The 20850-nt window shown below is 42.0% G+C and overlaps 1 protein-coding gene across 1 annotated transcript in view; it reads left to right on the top strand.

Moving 5' to 3' along the window:
• The window catches only part of rassf7a (Ras association domain family member 7a), a 36170-nt gene extending 17397 nt beyond the window's left edge, over positions 1–18773 (top strand). The window contains exons 3-7 of the mRNA XM_083893172.1: positions 11291–11489; positions 12568–13496; positions 15608–15782; positions 15868–15975; positions 18652–18773. Of these exons, the coding sequence (XP_083749298.1) occupies positions 11387–11489; positions 12568–13496; positions 15608–15782; positions 15868–15975; positions 18652–18683 (1347 nt within the window). The 5' untranslated portion in view covers positions 11291–11386 and the 3' untranslated portion in view covers positions 18684–18773. The remainder of the gene's footprint in view (positions 1–11290; positions 11490–12567; positions 13497–15607; positions 15783–15867; positions 15976–18651) is intronic.
• The last annotated feature ends 2077 nt before the right edge of the window (positions 18774–20850 follow it).

Genomic DNA, 20850 nt, shown 5'->3' with positions numbered 1-20850 from the left:
AGTCCACAGGTGTGTAGCAGAGATTATGGACCGCTTGAGTATCCATGGTTCTCACTTCTACTCCGTCGTGATCATAGCGTGGTAAACATCTCTGCCAAACCCCTGGGGATGGTCATGTGACTGAGTGCGTGTCCATGGATGTGTTTGTGTGAGTGAGCAGCAGGTTGCTCCCTTATCCAACCAGCCATGTTTTGTGAGCTCTCTGTGCAGTAAATAACAGGGTGACTCTGCCAAGGGCCACATTCTGTGTCCGGCAAGGGGGGGTCAAGATGCCAGTAAGAAAGAGAAAATGTCTGCCACAGGGCTCAGAACTAGTAATATAACACAGCAGACAGGAGAGGAGCGAGGCAGGTGGATTTGACAGGCTCGTCCCTCAAGCTGAGAGGCTTGACGTTGGTGCTGTCATTGAATGTAGATGTGTTTGATCAAGCATATTAGGAACAAAACAAGCACATGTAGATGTCATCTCTCGGTGAACAAATGCACACTGATGAGAAGTAGAGCTTGATAAAACTATTTAAAGTACAAGGGGTCAGTTTAGCAGTTATTTTACATGCCTCTGTTGATATGGTTGATTGAACAAATGTGATGTGTGACAGTTGATAGTTTTAATCCAGGAGGTACTAAGCTTATTAAATGTTTATTGGACATTACTGGATACAGACCAATAAGTGTAAACAAAAATACTGGGTATTTACCTGGTTTCTATATGGTGAATTTTAGTGTATTATTATTATTATTATAAGCTGGTAGCTACGGCCCCCAAATTAAATAAAATTAAATAAATAAATTCAATTCAATTCAATTCTGGGTATTTACCTGGTTTCTATATGGTGAATTTTAGTGTATTCTTGGGTTATAAGCTGGTAATAAGCAGGTAGCTACAGCCCCCAATTACTAGCTATTTACCCAGTATATGTCGTAACAGAAATGTGTTACTTGGTATTAACCTGTAATTAGAAGGTAAGAACAATGGCCAAAATACTGGGTAATTACCCAGTAAATTATTATGCGTTATTATATTAACGCTTATATTACTTAACGCTAAACTGTAGAACCGCAATCTGGTCATTAAAATTATTACAAATGGGATTTCTTTCATTTTTTTTTCCTTTGGCGGCCCTCAGTCCAATGTTGGGTTCCTAAATTGGCCCTCAGGTATCAAAACTTTGAGAACCCCTGGTCTAAATGAATGAACTTGTTGCACACAAACATCTTCATTCATCTTCATGTACATTTATTGCTCAAAGTACAACCTCAAAAGTGAATCTTTGCCACTTAATATACTCTTTTGGCCCCTCCCTACTTTCTGCTTTTTTATTACACAGAGAGGAGCTACACATGTCCAGTTGTGCGGACATGGCTGCAGTTCCATTCATACTAAAATAATGTTGTATGTCAGTCTTGCATTCTACGCAAGCTTGCTCGATCTCACATTCCATTCCTGTAGCGGCAATTTCTCACAAGGAGGTCACACCCATTTTGTATGAGCGATGGGTTGTATTTGAACAAAAGGCCTCCTCACATTACTCCTTTGGTCATCATCTTCTTCATTGTTGTCTTCTTTGACCAAAACTATAGTGTTTCACCAATTGGACTGAAAAAGCATGTACAGGCAGCATGTAAGGTTGGCCTGGTCCCAAATTATTGGAGTGATTGCTTACCACTTGTACCGTCACGAACATTGGCTGACGATGGTGACAGGGAATGTATGAACCTGGCCTTAGATTGTAGTCAAACAGAGACCAAAATCATCTATAAAACAGACCAGTCTGCCTGTAAGTGTTAAGTTATCTTTTTTTTCTGTGATTTAGGGTACCATTTTTGACTCAGACCTTGGCCCTATTCCAAGATGCAGATTTATTGATCTGCCTGGAGTAAAATCTGGAACCCCTGTACCCCATGTATCCTTACTCAAGGTTTTACCTTGCAATATCATCCACGGAATGCAGTAAACCTACTTTACAAAATTGTGCCTTTATGAAAAACCTTAGTTGTCTTCTGTGCTACACCTCCCATAGTAATTGTCAGTTTTATTTTGAGATACATTTGGGCCATTTCTGTTGGTCTGCTGCTACACATTTGTCCAAACTCTCCTCTATCAAACTCTCCAACTCCTCCCACTTTTTTGCTGATCCTAAGAGGTGACTTATCTTGCGTATGTAAACTCAGCAACAGCAGCCGTATCAGCATTAAGCAGTGTGTTTACACATGTGTATCCATGCCAGAGATCACCACGGTGATTTTGAGTCAAAGGGTTGAAAGGCAGCTTTCTGGAAGTGCCAGGCAGATATATTGTCTTTCGTCCCAGTGGTGCTCCTGGGATACTGGGAAAACGTGTATAAATCTGCACCCTGCCCTCCTACCTGTTCCTTACTCATCTGGACTGTCGATGCGTCCTTCCCCCACACTGTTCTGATAGACATGATGGTTACTCCTCCCCTCAATAATGACAGGGAGAGAGAGTTGTGAGGGACACCTCCCTATCAAACTATAAATCAGGCCTATTGAGAGGCCCACCCTAAGACTTTTTATCCACATTTAAGAGAAAAACACTTTTCTGTTTTTTTTCTGTTTCACATGGGTACATTTAAGATAAAAAAAAGAAAAAAAAAGTAGAATCAAATGTGTGATCAGCTTTGGAAACCTACATGACCAATGAGAAGATGAATAGACAGCTTTACTTACAAGTGAGCGTTGTCATATGTAATGGTAGAAATTGTGGTCACAATACAAAAGGTTTATTATGAACTATGTCATAGTTAGTCATTGTGTTTAGTACATTCCACAGTGTGAACCTGCTACACCCCCAATACTGACTGTATCTCCGTTTACACAATAGCCCTTTTTGTGCGATGATACTACTTAACCGTAATGAAGAGATTATATCTTATCTGTCTGTAGCAGCATTTTACACGGTTGTGCCGAGATAGGTCGACAAGCACACACCGATACTCAAATGTCTCTCGCTCCATGGTCATGTTTACCTGTATTATTCTCTCCCCAAGGTCCAGGAATGCTGGATCTCCCTTGGTAAATATTTTTAGGATCTGAGAAGACACAACTGACCTTAACTGTAGAGTGTGTTAATCTGCACAGCCTCGGGGTTTCTGTCAGATTTTCTGGCAGTTATTCAAGGAGTGACACATGCAGGAACTATGGGTTTCAGTTTCAAAGTCAAAACTAATCGGATCCAGCAGTGAATGAATTGCATTAGCCACAGTAGTAGTTGGTGAACTCGCCAGATGCTGCTCATGGCCTCAGACTGATGTCTTGGTCGGGAGTCGGGTGGAGTTCTTGACTTTCATCTGTGTAAACATCCATTCAGCGGATGGATCTGTGTTTTCCTTTTCTTGGGAGTCTTGTATTTTTTTTAGTGTAATATTATCATTACAACCCTACAGAGGAATGTGCACCTGCTCTGTCCTGGATTGATAACCGCCTTAATGAAGACCAAACTTGTAGATCTTGACATGTATATTGCAGTAGCATATGATGTGACAGACTGGGTTGTGTGGCTGATGCAAGTGTGATGCTCTGAGCCTGCTTATATGCATTTTTCTTTTCTGTGCAGCAACACATTGGTTTTTCTTTTCCTTGGGCATGCTAATGGCAATATTCCCTTCAGCTCATATGAGGACTGGCAAGTGTACATTGCATCATGTGTTGTATGAAATTAAAGTATGATGTAAGACTGACACTAGACTGTCACTGACAAAATAGCCATCCTTCAATGCTTCCACAGGAGAAGTCACGGTTATGTGAATTACATCACATGTGGATACTTGGATTGAATAATTGAGCAGTGTTTTTAATAATCCTTCATTTCCGTGTTGGAACAATGAGTTTGATGTATTATGATGGCATAGTTTCAACCACTTTTCAAAATGTTTGAATTGTGTTTCACAAATGTATGTGGGCAAAAAAATAGAAAACAAATACAGGAGTGCATAATTGATAACAGCAGACACGGAGGGGACCTTTTAAATTACTCATGAATTTAACTTGAAACTTGCTAAAGTGGAGACCATGGCATTTCTGATTCATGTATGACACATGCATGCATGTATGCACGCAAGCAGGAAGTGATAATGGAGTGGCCACACTTGCACCTGCAAACACGAAGGCTATACATGGCTTATGTTGGTAAATTGAAGCTCACTAATTTTCTCTAATTTGCCGTGTTAAATGCACCCTTTTTTAAATTAGCTGGTTCCCTTTTAGTTGCATGTTGCCTCAATCCAAAATTAAGCATCATCATTTAGCTTGAGCCTGCCTGTCTGCAATCTATGCTTAACATATTATTTTGGTTATAATAATATATATCATGTCATAAATCTTGTGTGTGTTGTATCTAGTATGTGTGTACAAATTTAGTTGGGAACACAGTAATGTCCTCCTTCCCCACAAGCATTGCCGAGTCAGTCTGAGAGTATATGATTTCACATGGGTGCTCATCAGCAGTCTGAGAACCTTCTCCCTCTCTTCTTCACTCAACAATGCTCACAGGGTTCAAGACTGCAGGCAACCATGCCACTGATCCTGAGCTGAGCTCTCAGCGGAGGCCAGCTTTGTCTGGTCCTATCCGAAGGCTATGTACAATCCTGCATTATCATTCTCACCATTAGCTGCTTGTTCTGTGGGGTGGATGAGTCAGCGCAAACGCATTCCTTGCCTCCGCTTTGTTTCCGGGGGTTAAAACAAGCAAGTGCAGGACTAGCGCCAAACCCAGGTATGAGGAACTTCATAATCCGGGAGTGTTTGGACTGTGTCAACTATTGTGGCCAGTGGCCACAAGCTTTTGAGAGTCGTTCACTGAACTTCAGAAGTGTGCCATGATTGCTTAATGTTTCCAGAGCAGAATAATGATCACAAAATATGCTTTGTTTTTTTTAAGGATTAAAATGATGCTTATTTTCTACTCACCTCTCTCTTGCCGTTCAGGCCAGTTAACCATCTGTCTGTGCGAGTGCGGCTTGTGATTTATGATGTCTGGAATTTCACTCTAAGTGCTGTTTTTTACACACTGTGACTGTAGTGGGTAGTGACCGGCACAGGTGTAGACCAGACTCTGAATGACCGCGTTGAGGTCTGCATCAGATCAACTGGAGAGAACGACTTCAACCTTTAATCTCTCATCAATCATCGATTACATGCACAGAGATTACACGGCATGTTTGATTAGGACCTGTACATGAGATCTATCAGCACATAGAAGAATAACGTCATTTGTGCAGCTGTTTGGAGATTTGAGTTTGCAACCTTGAACTGAGAAGTTTGATTTTGTAAATCCTGAGCAACACTGCCAATATTTGCCCTTGATTTGGAGGAAAAGATGTTCGCTGGATTAATGAACCCCCGATTCACTCTCATTGAGATTTCACACTTGGAGAGGCCAATCATTATAATGGAGATGGCTGACGGCTGCAGCAACAGATCCCTGGATGAGAGTATGACGACCAAAGCTTATTAGTACTGTTGCTGATTCTCTTGCGCTGAGGCATTAACATGTCAATAGAGCAGGGATGCATTCATGGTGGGGGCACGAAATTTCAAAGAGCTAGTCGGTCACATGCGTTTGGACTTTGTTCTGAGAAATATTCGCCAAATTAATGGGCTGTGAGAAATGCATGCATTATTCATAAGATGTATAAGAAAACACTAATGCCTGACAGTGCCGTGCCATGAGAATTGTTTTGCCTGCACAAATAAAAACACCCATACCCCAGCTTTTTATAAAAAAAGAAGTTCATCATCAGCGCATCTACCACAAAGTGAAAAGACAAAATAAATCATCCAGCTGTGACGATTTTCCCTGCATTTTACTGCCTCGTCAAATGCTATAAAAGCAAATTGTCTTGTTTGTGATGGGGTGAGACAACATTGGAGACTTATTAAAGTTTAATATAACATTACCCAGTACATACCCTCAGATTTTAGATCTATAATCCTCAGTGTATCATTCCCCACAGTCTGACTGCAAACACAGGAGCCCCACTGATGAGTTTTGCATGGGGTTCATGGTGTTTTGGGAGCTGCCGATGACTCTTGAAGAATTTAGAAAAGTTTTCCTTTTCTGCCATAGATCTGGAAGGTCTGTCTGTGTGAGATACGATCATAAAAAGACTAAATGATAAGACGAGGCCTCTCTGTGGTATTATATCCGATGAATCATCTCCCTAACATCTTCTGAATGTGCCTAAAGACATTATTTGTGCAGATGTTTTTGATTAATTCAGTTCAGTCCTTGAGGCAACTCTTACTTTTATCAACAATTCAGATCTTGGATCGAGTTGGGCAACTCTGAAGGTAATGGAACATTTTTGAAAACAAACAATATCAAACTTTAAACTATTTAAAAAATCTTTAGTTGGAATAAGTTCTGTGGTGTTGATTATGCTCTTTTGAAACACTCTCTTTTTTTACGTCACCACCCGGTTTATGCACTTTATGAATAAGTATGTTGTGTGTGTGTGCATGCTCATGTACATGTGTGTGTTCTTACGAGATGCAAGCTGGCGTCACACATTACACACTTTTCCTTGCTGTATTATAAATAAGCGACTTTGAATACACATGTGATTCAACACAAGATTTCCACTGAGAGCCTATTATAATTACCAAAGCTGAAGGATGATTTTCTGTCGTGATGAATAAATACTGTGCTGGTCTCTTCCATGGCCACATTGTGGACTATGTGTTTTTGGTCTCATTGGTCATCAAACACTCGCTTGGTAGATTCTAACACTGAACAATGGAGGAGGAGGAGGATGGAAAAAATGCGAAAAAAAGTGGGAGGGGAGGGGAGGACAAAAAGAAAGTATCTGTTTTGTCTTTTATTGGTTTTATCAGTGGTAATGCGTGGACACAGTTGAATCACAGTAAACACTGCTGTGGCGCATCATGGCAGACGACACGGTGATGCCAGAGACCACAAAAGAGACAATGCTGTCTGCTGAGTGTGGAATAAGAACAATAATAGTGTCTCAGTCTGCAGTATAGATGAGACCAAGCTGCTTGGTGCCAGCGTATTAGTGGCTCTTTGAGTGTTTGTATGTCCCTGCCAACCTGGAGCAGAGTGGCACAGAGGGCACAGCCTCTCTCAGCACTGTTCATTGTCCTCCAACAGTGATGTCAAACGTATTCTGTACACTTGAACCACCCTGGGCCAGGGGCGTCTTTCCTCTGCTGACACTGATACTGATACTGGTTGTTGTTTGTCCACTCGTTGTATGTGTGTGTAGTGCTTGTGTACCTAACTGGGGTTCAGATCTGAGGCAGTGTAGTGTGTGATGATGCTTTACCCCTGCCCATTGTTCCTCAGGCCTCTGCTGCTGCAGAGATAGCGCAGTAAAGAGCTAGAGCTGGAACCAACTCTCATAGATAAATGGTATCTTCTTGCAAATGTATGTTAACATAAAAGCTTGTACAATAGATACCCAACCCTTGCCCATTGCACTGCACACGCACACACTGTACACACGCACTCTTCATGTAGCCTAAGTGTTGAAAAACTGCAGTACATTAAGACCTGCGTGGAAGTTAAGGGTGTGTCTGTCCAGCTGCAGGAATGCTTTTGCTTTTATTCTTTTTTGTCTGTACTTTGTCTGTACAGGCGTAGTGTACATTTTTGAACTCTCATGAAAGTGTTTTATGTGTCTCCGTAGTCTGATGTGTTTGTTATTAAATTGTCATAAAAGAAATCCTATCAAGAAGTCGAGCTCCAGAAGGAAAATGCACAGCAACTTTTTTTAATTTTCAAACATTTTGTGATGCATTTTGAAAAAACCGTGGTCGTTTTTGGCATAAGGAAGCTCCTGTGTACCCAGCCTGTCCTCCATCACTTCACAGAGTGACACTGTTTGCTCAGACAGAGTGGCACAGAGACAAGCCGAATCATGCCCCGTGTGTCTGCAGTGTCGTGATGCTAACCCATTCTGCCTTGAGTCAAATTCACAGAGGAGCTTGGAGGCTGTTGATGATAGACAGACAGGGCGATGAAAGACGCAAAGCGTGTTAGCAGGATGGGTGAATGTTGACGAGAGGAAAGAGGGCGAAGCAATGGCACATGACTCCAATCACTGCTCTTTTCTCGATGTGTACCCCCCCCCCCCCCCCCCCCCCCCCTCCCCACTGTCTACCTCTCACACTGCCAGTGCACTACAGTAGGACTGGATGTTGGATGTGTTTTGTTTTCGTTGCTTGGAGTGCAGATAATCATGTTTCCGTTTGACTCACGGAGTCTGTTTTTCTTCTTTTGAGAAAATGTGACAGTCGAGATTTCAGAGTTTCATCTGAAACTGTGGCCTGTGTTGTTAAGGTGGGTGGAGCATGGGTGAAAGTCGAGGTGAGACCTTTTGTTGTTGTTGTTGTTGGGGAGGGGGATTAAGGGGTGTGGTTTGGAGTTACGGAATGTTGACATGTGGGGAGTTTTGGATAAGTTTTGTGGGTTGGAGTAGAATAGGTGTGTTCACACAGTGACTCTGAATATATATATATATATGTGCAAAGCAGCCTGCAGCCTGCATTTGTTCACAGCATTTGCATGTTGACTCTGAGACCAATGTTTTACAGTAGCTGGATCCTACATCCTAGATAACGTATGTATTGATTCAACTTCTACAATATTGTGAATGATATCTATGAAGGTGGGGATAAAAAGGGAGACTTTTCTGGTTTCAGCTTTTTAAATGTTAACAGTGTCTTTGCGTCTTTATGACATTAAATTTAAGTATTTTTGGTTTGTGGACAAAACGAGACATTTGAGGAGACCATAATTTTAAGGTTTGGGAAACCCCAATCAACATTTTATGACTAAACAGCTCAGTGACTAAAGGACAAAATATGAAAATAATTTGTTTGTTAACTTTCAGCACTAAAATGTAGTTCTTGGCTATGTAAAAATGGTGCACTTTATGCGTCTGAGGCTACCTTTCACAAACAATATATACAAGTCCTTCTCCAGTGTCTGTAGTGCAGTGAGAAGTGACACAGGAGCTGGGTCAGGCGGATGTCTGGTTCTCGGTGCTGCTGTGCCTGCAACACAGAGAAGAGACGGCAACCTGAGACTCACATGACCTGTTTGTTTCCTGTTAGTGCAGATTATCATATTTCAAGAGCCATAAGGGACAAGAATTAGCATGGGAGAGTGGCATTCCAAGCTGGAAGATTTTTGTGTGCTTGTGATCTAGTCGGTACTTTACTTGGACAAATATTAAAAAAATTAATAATTAAATAAATAAATAACCTCTATAGAACTGACAGCAAATGTGTTCAAATTTAACTCCGTGTATGTAGGATCTTATTTTGAAAAACACAGAGATGCATTTTACCAAACACATCAAGAGTTAAACATTTGTTTGAGATCTGGAAACACTTTCCTTACACAGTTTTATTGCTTCATGGTGTGAAGATGATTTGTAGAGGTACTATGTTTGTTAGCACTTGCCTGTGAGATAGCATTCCTGTGCAAGCTTATAGATTTTTAGATTAGATTATTAGATGTTTTTGTACAGAGAAAATATATATATGTTAAATAAATAAATGAAGCACATTACTGTCTGTTATTTTTTTCCCTTTTATTATCTTGAAAGCAAATCAGCAATATATAGTACACAATAACAGGAACTAATCGAGTAACTAATCAATATACATACAATATACATGTAAATTCAGGTGTAGATTCATTTTATACTAAATCCAGTTTTGTTTTTTGCCTCATTGAAACGTTACAGAATTAATTGGTAAAGTATTTATGTATACTTATTCAATTGAATTATTAGTATTATATGTTTTAGAAGGAAGCATTTATTTTCTTACCTGCTGATTCATTTAAGCATATGTATTGCATCACAGAGCAAACTTTGTGCCCTATGGAAAAAAAACAAAAAAACATTCCAAATGAAATCACCCCGTTCAGATTGCTCCAAAGAATTTTTCAAACATGTGATCATCCGTATCTATGTCCAACTTGTTTCACGTTATCTATCTCGTTCTGCAGGCCCAGAGTCTGAGCTGTGTCGTCATGCCCTCAGTATGTGGTGTGTTGTTGATCTGTTGCTTTGTGCCACTGTTGCCACATCAGATGTGGCTGTTGCTCCCCAGCACTGCCTGTGTTTTGCGTTCAAACAGCGGTGGAGTAATGGTGGTGTAGGGCAGCCAGGTCAGCAGGGGCAGGGCGAGGGCTTTGTTAAGAAAAGCAGGAATTCTTCCGGCTGGCAGATGAAGTCAGTGCATTCCTCCAAAGCAGCTCCCTATAGGCAGCCAGTGGAGCAGAGCCAGGCACTGAATAAGGGGCAAGATAATGGAAGGGCTCAGTTTTAAACACCTCCCATGGAGAAGCAGAGACGGTCAGAAAGAGAACACCATCTGTTTTACTCTATGTGAAGCGTTGTCTTTTGCCCACTTAGGCTAAAAGTTTCATTTGCTGTGGCAAGCTGTACAGATAATCCTACCATGGCCTGAGGCATTTCACTTTTTATTCGCACTGCAGTATTTTATTGCCTTGTTTTTGAAGCCTGACTGTAAAAGTACAGACATGCAGACTGAGGTGACTGAGCATAATGATATTATTTGAGATTAATCCTGCCGCCTGGATGCATGTTGAATTACCTACTGCTCTGCTCGCTAAAGTCTGATGAGACCCAGTTTTGGTCCTGCTGAGGCGGATCAAACGCTTGTTCTGTCGTCCTGCACAAACACACTTTCCCCAAACATAGACACACTTGAGTTGCTCCACTTTCTCTGTCCGTTCCCATCGGCAGTTAGCTATCATAACAGCTTTGAAGGAGGGCAGCAGAGCACTTAATTGGGTTACAGATTGGCGTTTATGCTCCCAGGTCCACCAGATACCACTGTGGCTTTTAACCAACCAACTAGGATTTTTTACAAAATGCTTCACTTCTCTACCTTTTGGCTGCTAGTGTTGAAATTTACAATACAATTATGTTGTCAGTCAGCGCAACACATTTGTGACTTCAGTGTTATGGTGCAGAACCTGGCATTTCAGCAAAAACGCCCTCGAGTCCTACAGGAACACCATGTGCCTGCTGTATATATGATCGCCTCCATTGTGTCTTGTTTAGGTTGACATCAAGTTGTGTCATACTGTCTGTGAGAGTTGGCTAATATCATTAGCATCAACTCAGTGAGATCACACTTGGTGTGGCTTGCAGTTTTTTTTAAAAGCAGATTATTTATTTGCTCTAACTAGGAAGTGAAACCTCTGGATTAATCATCAATCACATGAACACACACCTCTGAGCCCTGGGTCTCTGTTTATCTTTCACAGAGCCGATGCCATGCAGTGTTGATCTGAGTCGAGCCAAGCTGAAGTGACCTGTTTTGGAACCCTTCTTTCCATCTTACCCACCCTTCCTGGTCCCAGATGGAGCTCAAAGTGTGGGTGGATGGAGTGGTGCGAGTGGTGTGTGGCTTATCTGAGGAGACATCCTGCCAGGACGTGGTCATTGCTTTGGCACAGGCTATTGGTGAGTATCTCAAGTAATTGTATCATCCTTTTGTCGTAGTAGTGTCTATACTACTACAAGTACTATACAAGTACTGGTCTGAGCACTCCCAATCTGTCCTGAGTTTATTTTCAGATTCAACTCCTGAGCATGTATACATATTTTTTTTATAGTCACCACAACAATATTAACAATGAGCATCATAGAGGATTTTTCTTTTAAAACTTATTTTATGTTACAGCAGCACGAGTAGTACCCTTTGCTCTATGTTAGTCACACATGCAGAGACACAGAAACTTAAACACATCTGTACGTTCAGACGCAAGTAAAAACAGGATTTTGTTTTTACAAACGGACATGACGACAGTGGGTATTTGAATAAAGGGTGCAGACACCAGATCTGATCATACGTGGTCACAGGAGACGCATCAAGGACGGATGGATGTCGGTACCAGTTCTGAGGGGGCTGTAGTTGTTATTTGTCATTCGTCTGCTTGACACTTTATCAAATACCTTAAGTGATCATCAGTTAACATCGTTTTTTTAACACAGACAAAACAAAAGGACATGCCAAGGTTAGAGTAGTCCTGTTCTACACTGACCTTTTGCTGGTGGTCAGTTTAGATTGGAGTTGGCTCTCTTCCCCTGTGTCCTGCGGCTTTGTTCAAGCCATATGATGCAGTAGCATTTAACAACATAACTCCAGATTTAGCACTCCCTCCTTCTATCAGTGAGCTGTCTGCCAAGCCATCAGGGAGGATTTGTCCTAATTTCAAGGTCCTTGTGGAAACTTGAAGTTATTTGAACATTTGTTACATGTTGTGTGAGTCTTATGCAACAGCCTTTCATTCCAGTCCACAGGGGCAGAGATTTAGAGGAATAAGACATCATTATAATGCATCTGATGTCATATGTTTGCATATTATTACAAGTAAAAACAGCTGAACAAGGAAAGTGTCTTTTACAAGTAACTCTGTAACAGATTTGCTTAAAATATGTAAAATCATTTTACAAAAAAAAAAGCTTGATAATATGTGTGTTTTTTTTTATCATGTTTACTTGCACTCACTCTGTGTCTCTCTGTTTCTGGTTCTTTTAGGTCAAACAGGCCGTTACGTTCTCATCCAGCGTCTAAGGGATACAGAGAGGCAGCTTTTGGCCACAGAAAGGCCACTGGAGTCTCTCGCTAAGTTAGGCCAGCATGGCAGTGAAGTTCAATTTTTTCTACGGCGCACTGGCCCGAGCAGCAGTGACGGACCTGGCTCAAAACAAGACAGACCAACTCCTCTTCCGCTGCCCAAACATTCTGAGCCAGAGCCCTCAAAACGAAACCAACCTAAGAAAGCACTCACCTTTAACCTAGGGCCATCCACTTCTCCGAGAACCAAAGCCAAACAGATTAAGAGGTCTCCTCGGGACTCTCCAGAACAGAGAGCCTCTCCATCCCCCTCGCCCAGCCCTGTATCTTCTCATGTGCCATCTCCCTCTCCTTCACCAACTATAGGCCCATCCAAAGATGAGGTCTTTAGGAAAGTTCTTCAGCAACAGGAGCGATTAAGGGCCATCGAGACCCAGCTCGAAGCCCTAGAGAGGGACCCGCATACCTGGGATCATTCCCACCCTTCTCCCTGTCCCTCACCAGTCTCTGATATTCGTCTGCAAGAAGAGTTGGACACCCTAGAGCAAGTGATGCGGAGGAACCAGGCCGAGCTAGCACACGAGCAGTACTGGGAAGAGGAGCTTCAAGCAGAGGTGGAAATAGAGCGAGGAATGAGGAGGAAACTCGGGGATCTCCACGCCAAGCTGGACGACTGTGGACGGCGGCTTCACGACTTCTCGGTCCGTTCTGCCCAGCTCGAACAAGAGATCCAGCGGGAGAGTCGGACAGATGTGGGAGTCAACGGGCCCGAGGAGTCCCTCGGCATTGTAAAATCTGAAATCCAGAGCCAGGAGAGGCAGGGGACTGAGCTGGAGGAGCATCTATCTAAAACTGACGAGGCTCTGGGGAAAGCAGAGTCTCTGCTGCAGGTAAGGAGAGAGGTCACAGTTCTAGAGAGAGGGCTGTAAATCCACATCAGCCCATGTTCTGCCATTTGAGGTGTGTTGCACAGACCCTCTAGTAGCAATAGTGCAAGCCTGTATCCCTCTCCTACCTGCACACTGCAGCAGACACACACAACAGTGCAGAGACACTCCTAAAAAGAAAAGAAAAGCAATGTGAAAGAAACATGATTTACGTGGCATTTTGACATTAAAGGAATTATAATAACATGAACACTGTATACTTATATCCTACCTTGTATGAAATGTTTTATTGTCTGACTAGCTGAAGTGGTTTGGCAGGTATGATCTTGTATGCATGTTATGAATATATGGTTACTCATTCTGTTTGTGTTACAGTGACATATGTCTTGTAAAAAGAGATTAAAGAGGATTTACTGGTAGAACAAAAGCTCCTTTTATTGGATCTACTCGGCTTCAACTTGTGATAGTTTTGTGGTCAAACCTTTTATGACATTTCAGGGACTCTGGTGTCTACTTTATGGAACTAATGCAGACTAGTTTCAGTCAGGGGAACTGAAGAAAACTGCTGTGAGGTCTCTGTAATTGCAGTATGGTAGATGTTTTGAATGTTCTGCCACAGGTTATGCTGTGAAAATGATTGCAGTCCAGTGTTTCACACACCAGTGGTCCCCTTAAAGTTTTAAATAATGGCAAACTGACAGCAAAGCAGAATGTAGCAATCGGTTTCAAATTTTTTCTTTTTTTTTCATATATACCAGAGCCATATTTACCAGCAAGTTGCAACCAAACCAACCATAGTGGAGCGCAATATTATCTGTTATTGTGCTGTTATTTTCTGAAAATAACATGTTAACACCAGTAACATTATACACTGTAGTAAAATTTAGTCCATCGTGTTGATGACAAACTGTTGGTTTGCACTGTCAGTAATTAGGGAGCGGAGCATTTGAAGCTGCCAGGCGAGTGTGTAAGTGTAGGTGGTGATGAGCACAGCATTCCTGTCATTAGGTTAATGGAGGCAGAGCTGCAGGTGTGACCTGCCTCAGTCCAACATCAGTCTCACACAAACACACCCACATATAACACCTACTGCCTCTGCTTCCTGAGCTCTGCAGACACATTGATTTAAGCACACATGGAGAGTCAATTAAGACTGATTAACTGACCTGGATTGTGAACATCAGTTTAATGTGTGGGCACAGAGTTGAGATCTGTCACCGTCTCTGTGGACAATCTCTGATCTCCACCCTCTCAATTACAGTGGTGCTAATGGTTCTCCAGTCACCTGCCAATTTATTAGATACAGAGGACACCTGATAAAGTAGCAGGAGAGGCAGCTAGTGACGTCTTCTCTTGCTTAAGTCGATCCGCTTCAAGGGTCGAAATGTTGAGCGTTCGTCAATGGCCCTCGGCATACCTTGGTGTTAACAAGTGGTTGTTTTAGACAAACCAGTCTGATCATTCAGCTCTGACTGCTGGCGTTTTCACCCAGAGAACTGCGGCTCACGAGATATTTTCTTTTCTTTTTCGGACCATTCTCTGTAAAAACCATAGAGATGGTTGTGCGTGGAAATCCTGGCATTTTCTGAAACCAACAACCACACCATGTTCAAAGTCACTTTCATCACTTCTTCTCCATTCTGAGGCTCAGTTTGGACTTCCAGCAGGTTGTTTTGACCATGTCTACATACCTAAAAGCATTGAGTTGCTGCCATGTGATTGGCTGTTAGGATATTTGCATTGGATTTCACTGAGACATGCGGTCTGTCGATGCATCTTTGAGATGCCCCTGGCAAATGAGCAGTGTTATGCATCCTTCTGCAGGAATGCCTCAGGCAACTGGAATCTGAAGTTGTGCAACTTCGATGACTCATTGTGGCTTACTGGTTTGAAAGTAACAAGTAATTTGAGTATAGACTTGTGGGCTCTACTGCCCCCTTGTGGTGAATGGAAGTAATGTGACCTCAAGGCAAGATAACTGATGAAAGCAGAACCCATTTCCATATTTTGTGCTCACTTCTGTTTACAGGTCGAAGTTTTCAGCAAGTCAGCGGTGTCTCTGTGTTTCTCACGTCGTTTTCGAATCACTGATGAGTGTTGTTTTTCCATCTAAGGACAAACAGGAGGAGCTGGAGGACCTGAATAAGGAGCTGAGGCAGTGCAACCTGCAGCAGTTCATTCAGCAGGCAGGTGTCCTGCCTGTGCACACCAACTCACGCACAGAGCTGCAGGAGCAACTGGAGCAATTGGAACTCGCACATCTTCTGCAAGAAGGATACAGGAATGAAAGTATGGAAAACCAAATGGAAATGGTGTTGCATGCTCGGCTGCTGAAAAGTCATAGTCACAATTTTTGTCTCTCCGTCTCCCTCAGGCCACAGTGCAACTCTGGTGGAATCCCCACCACGTCCCACAGCCAAACAGTTCTTAGGACATCCACGCAACCTGCAAAACCCTCTAGTGTCCAGTCTCAACCCTGAGGGTGTGTATGTGTGAGACTCTGCTGCTTCCCACGTCCGTCCTGCTCTACTACTCTCCTACCCTGGCCGTCTCCTGGTCCCAGTGCCCTTTGTCCCTTTTACTTACCCCATCTTGATTGGGTTTAAAGCTTTAGTTGCAGTTTTTTTTGGTGGGTAGTGGAAGCATATTTTATGGTGGAGGGCCCTGCTGTTTCTGCTGACTTAAGACCAACCTCTCTTTGTGTATAACTCTCTTCTGCTGATTCCTGTTCCTACATTCCATTGTTGAGTTCGTCTGAGTTTAAGCTTCCACATCCTCTTTCTATTTTGTCACATACTCCTGTATTCTTTAAAGGGGAAATATGTACATGTATAAACAACAGTGACCTTTGCCTTTACAGAGTGTGGTTGCTCTACAATTACATAAAAATAAGATAATACTGATATAATAGAGGGAAAATGGGGGAACACAGCTGTAGCTTTGTTTTTTGATCAAAGTATCTGCACCAGCATCAAAAAGAAGGTTTAGAGTCTTCTCCAGTTGCACATAATGTTGATTTTTGTGAGTTATATTCTTTTTTTTTTAGAGGAAAAAGGATAATACGACATGTTAGTGGACACTAAACTCTTAGAAGTAAGGGTTCCAAAAGGGTCCTTCTACAAGGGCTGAGGTTCTACCTGGAACCATTTGCTAACACTAATGGTTCCACTAAGAACCATTTTGATCCAGAGAACCCTTTAAAACCCCTTTCCTGAATAGCACTTTTATTTCTTAGAGTGTAGTGTGATTGACAGCTGGTTCAAAGGGGTTCTTGGTGGAACCCTCCAAAAGGATCCCAGGTGGATCCTTTATAAAAAGAGCCAAAAATGGTTCTCCTATGAGGGCAAGCCCAAGAACCTTATATGGTTCTACTTGGCACTTTTATTTCTAAGAGTGTAGCGTGATTGACAGCTGGTATAGTCCAATTGAAGCCTGGATGCAGGTGACATCTGTGAACTTCATCCATCCATTCATTGTCGACCTTTTTATCCTCCACACGAGGGTCACGGGGCTGCTAGTGCAATTCCCAGCTGACAAGGGGCAAAAGGCGGGGGGTACGCCCTGGACAGGTCGCCAGTCCGTCACAGGGCAATTTAATTAACCTCTGCATGTTTTTGTACATGTGAGGGGAACCCAAGAACTTGGAGAATACCCACACACGCACACACAAGGAGAAGAATGCAAACGTAACACGGAAAGGCCCGGACCGGTATTTGAACCAGCAACGTTCTTCAGCCATTTACACCACTGTGTGGCCCACATCTGTAGACACAAATTCTCAACAGGCCACCAATCAAATTACAAGACTTCAAAACAGTGGTTCAGATTCCTATGGGTGGCGTCTCTGAATTACCATAATACATGTCTTGCATATATCCCCTTTAATGCTCCGGGTCTATCTGTCCTCCTGTGTTGCGTCTCACTCCTTGCCCTCCTCCTCCACCTCCTCCTCCTCCTCCTCTGTTTGCTTCTGGACTAACACAAGCTGCTTCTGTGATACTTTAATACTTCAGTTCATCTGGGAACTTGCTCTTAACCCCTCCCCCTTCTCTGTAATACAGAGTTGCCTTCCTATCATTAACTCAACAATCGTCTGATTGCTGACAGCTGCTTTTCCCTCTATCCTAATGCAACACATCGATCGCCCTGGAAGTGACTGTGGCACACATTGTGTTTGCCGTTTTCTTATACTGTGACAAGGGGAAAATATGAGATCAATGTCAATTTAGTTTGACTTTTTTAATGTATGGATACGGTTTATGTGTCATGGGATTGTATCTATATAATGCCTTGTACTTTGGTGACACTTGTACTTCCAAAGAGCAAGAGCCTTTTCTCAAAGGGCTCTGCAAAAATGTATTGCACTGTCCCGTTCTCCTCCAGTGTGAAGCCTGGGCCCGTGTTCTCCTACACAGAAATGCATCCTTCTGTTCTGTCCTTTTGCTCCGCTTTGAGAAGGTGCAAATCATTTCTATAGCTTTTATTGATCTATTTTTGTCAAATTCTGTGCTCAAAGAAGAGATGCATTTCAGAAGTAGTAACACGGGGCTATGGTTTGTTACAGCATTTTTTTCTTTTCCTTCATTCGGATAGATGCATCTGGTTCTTTTGCTGTCGTCACACTTCACGTTTGACCTGTCGTAACACTATTCTTTAGCGTAAGGTTGAATTTGTTTGGGCTTAAAAAACAAAACAAAATAAAAACACTGAATGCTGTTGTCTTTGTCACAATTGACCAGCCAATCCACTTGAACCAATATTTACTTTATGACGTCGCAGCACTTACTTTCATTATACGTCTTTGTATGATGCTCACGGGTCAATGTGAAGTGTGTTAGTGTTTCTCCTTCGTTATTTTGAGGTGTGGTGTTTTCTTTGTGAGATCATAAAAAACGCTTCTTGCTTTTAGCAGTGACTCCATCTCAGCGCTCTGTCCTAAAATATGTTTGTTGACTTCAGGACTTTAGGCATACTCTGCCTGCGACTTCTCTGGGCGTAAGACCTGCTAATAACTGCTCTTTACATCAGCTTGAGTTTCTCGTTGGCATGTGTGCATAATACCTTACTGAAGCCAGGTCTCTCTCCTGCTGTGTTCTTAGCAGAAAAGTGTTTTCCCAACAAAGGGATCATCATCCCCACTTATGTTTGTGTCTTGCAGTCCTGACATCCCGAGAGTCGTCATGGAGATAAAACATGGATCGCACGGCCACAGGGAAACTTGTTCACTGTTCTGTCACCGTCACCTCTTATTTGACCACATTTCTTTGTCATTATTCCGTCTATACATACTGTATATACATGAGACGAAAAATATATTTACAGAGTTTTTCTACTCTAAACACTGCAATGTATCTGTATGAAATGTAAAATAATTTAGAAACCTTTTATGTAGAGAAATTATTACTATTACTATGTATTTAAATATAATAAAAATATGTATTGTGTTTTAGATAAATATTGTGGAATGAATTCCTTTTTTTTTTTTTTATCCACTGTTTATGGAGTCATACACGTCGTACACGAGCAATTAAAGTGCGGCAAAGACACTCTGTCACATGCATTATAAATATATTAGAGGTGATGTATTATGCATGATTTCCATATGAGCAGGAAAGCATCCAGTGATTGTGGGCATTTTATATCTGGGTTCACCAAGTGCATCCTGGGATGCAAGAAGGACATTTTGGCATCACTGACACAGCTACTGCTGTCTTGGGTAATCTTAAAGAATATATATGTAAAACATGGGCTGAATAATAAAAAGTTTTCAAATCAAAATTGCATTTCGAGACAATCCAATCAGCAAATTGCAAAGGCTGCAATTGTAATTCTTATATACTACTACTCCAACTACATGTTGGAAACCACTCCTAACTTCAAGTTCTCGCGCTTGCAATAAAATATAATAGAGTGGTTAGTGTTTTTTATGGTGATTTGTACAAACACATTTTATTAAATGTATAATCTATGGTGATATACGGCAAATCAAATCACGATTGCTTCAATGTTTACTTGACACAAGGGGCACACTGCAGCAGACCTGTGAGCATTTGCGAAGGCTGAATACCAATCTAATTAGGTTGTAATGTTAGTTTAGTCGTAACCACTCGCTGTTTAAATATTTTCAGTCATTTTGATTGGGGGGAAAAAATGTCCCTGGCATCATGGGATAAACAACAGCACCGGTCAGCTACGGGTGTCTGCACAATGCTGTTGTCCTCCACCCCTTTCCTGTTTGTTTACCCTGGAGAGTAAACATGCTGGCTGTCACACACTGAGTGACGTGACGTTTCCCCAGTGCTCTGGCTAATAACCTCACACAGAAACCCTGTGGATTTTCTATTAATACCCTTATCTGGTGATACTTGCCAGGTAAACTCCCAAGCAAAACACATTGTTTCTTTCCATTTCAGCGCTGTGGTATCACTCACTGCCACTGTGTGCAATGCCATAAGAATTAGAAGTATGCGAGATGGGCAGTTTAGATATTATGATTAATTGTGTGGAACTGGATTACGCTTAAGACGATTTAGAGCTGCGTGGCTTGGCAGGAGTTAGATAAGCTTCAAATCCTTGTTTGGGTCCCACTGTCTGGAGGAGCCCCAGCCTTGGTGCAAAACAGGAAGGAAATTAAAGGTGCTATATGTAAGAATGTGGCCAAAAAACTGTTACTACATTCAAATTCAAAATACCGAGGTCTTTTAGGTTTCATTTTCTGACGTAACTGGCAACCCGTGGTTGCTCGGCAGCTGAGACTCTACTGACGGCAATGATTGGTGGACGGCGGTAGGTGGCGCCACATGCCAAAACATGATTTTAAAACATAAACATATCTGCAAAATGTTTTTTTAATGCAAATATTTTGTCTGCACTGTTGTTGTTGGTTCAGTTTGTTATATGAACGTTATTCCTGAGTCTCGTTGATTTAGATGTATTACATAATGCACCTTTAAAATGGAAATATTTGAGAAAATCAATGCACTGAACAAGCATGCTTCAAACGTTTTATTTGCTGATCACCAGTTTTGTATCATGCAATTTACAGTTATTGCCACATGAGTCCAACCTCGCCCAGTTCATATCTGAACTCCAATCTCATAAATGGGACATTAACAGATTATGATGCCAAAGGAATTATTTTTTTGCTCATACAGAGGACGCGCCACACAAACCCTTATCTGAAACTACTTCTGGTGCATATTGAACATGTGACTACTTCTATATGGAAGACACAAGAGAGGCAGCAGGTGACTGATAAAGGAACTCGTCTGCACATCCACGTTGTTACTCTGTGATGATTAATGGGGGCCACAAGTTAATGAGTCTGACACTGTGCTCTCATCTATTCCTCTGCCTC

This window comes from Microchirus variegatus (genome assembly GCF_963457635.1).
Source record: "Microchirus variegatus genome assembly, chromosome: 8".
Taxonomy (NCBI): domain Eukaryota; kingdom Metazoa; phylum Chordata; class Actinopteri; order Pleuronectiformes; family Soleidae; genus Microchirus; species Microchirus variegatus.
Note: the sequence above shows the minus strand (reverse complement) of the source record. Positions and strands in the feature narration are given on the sequence as shown.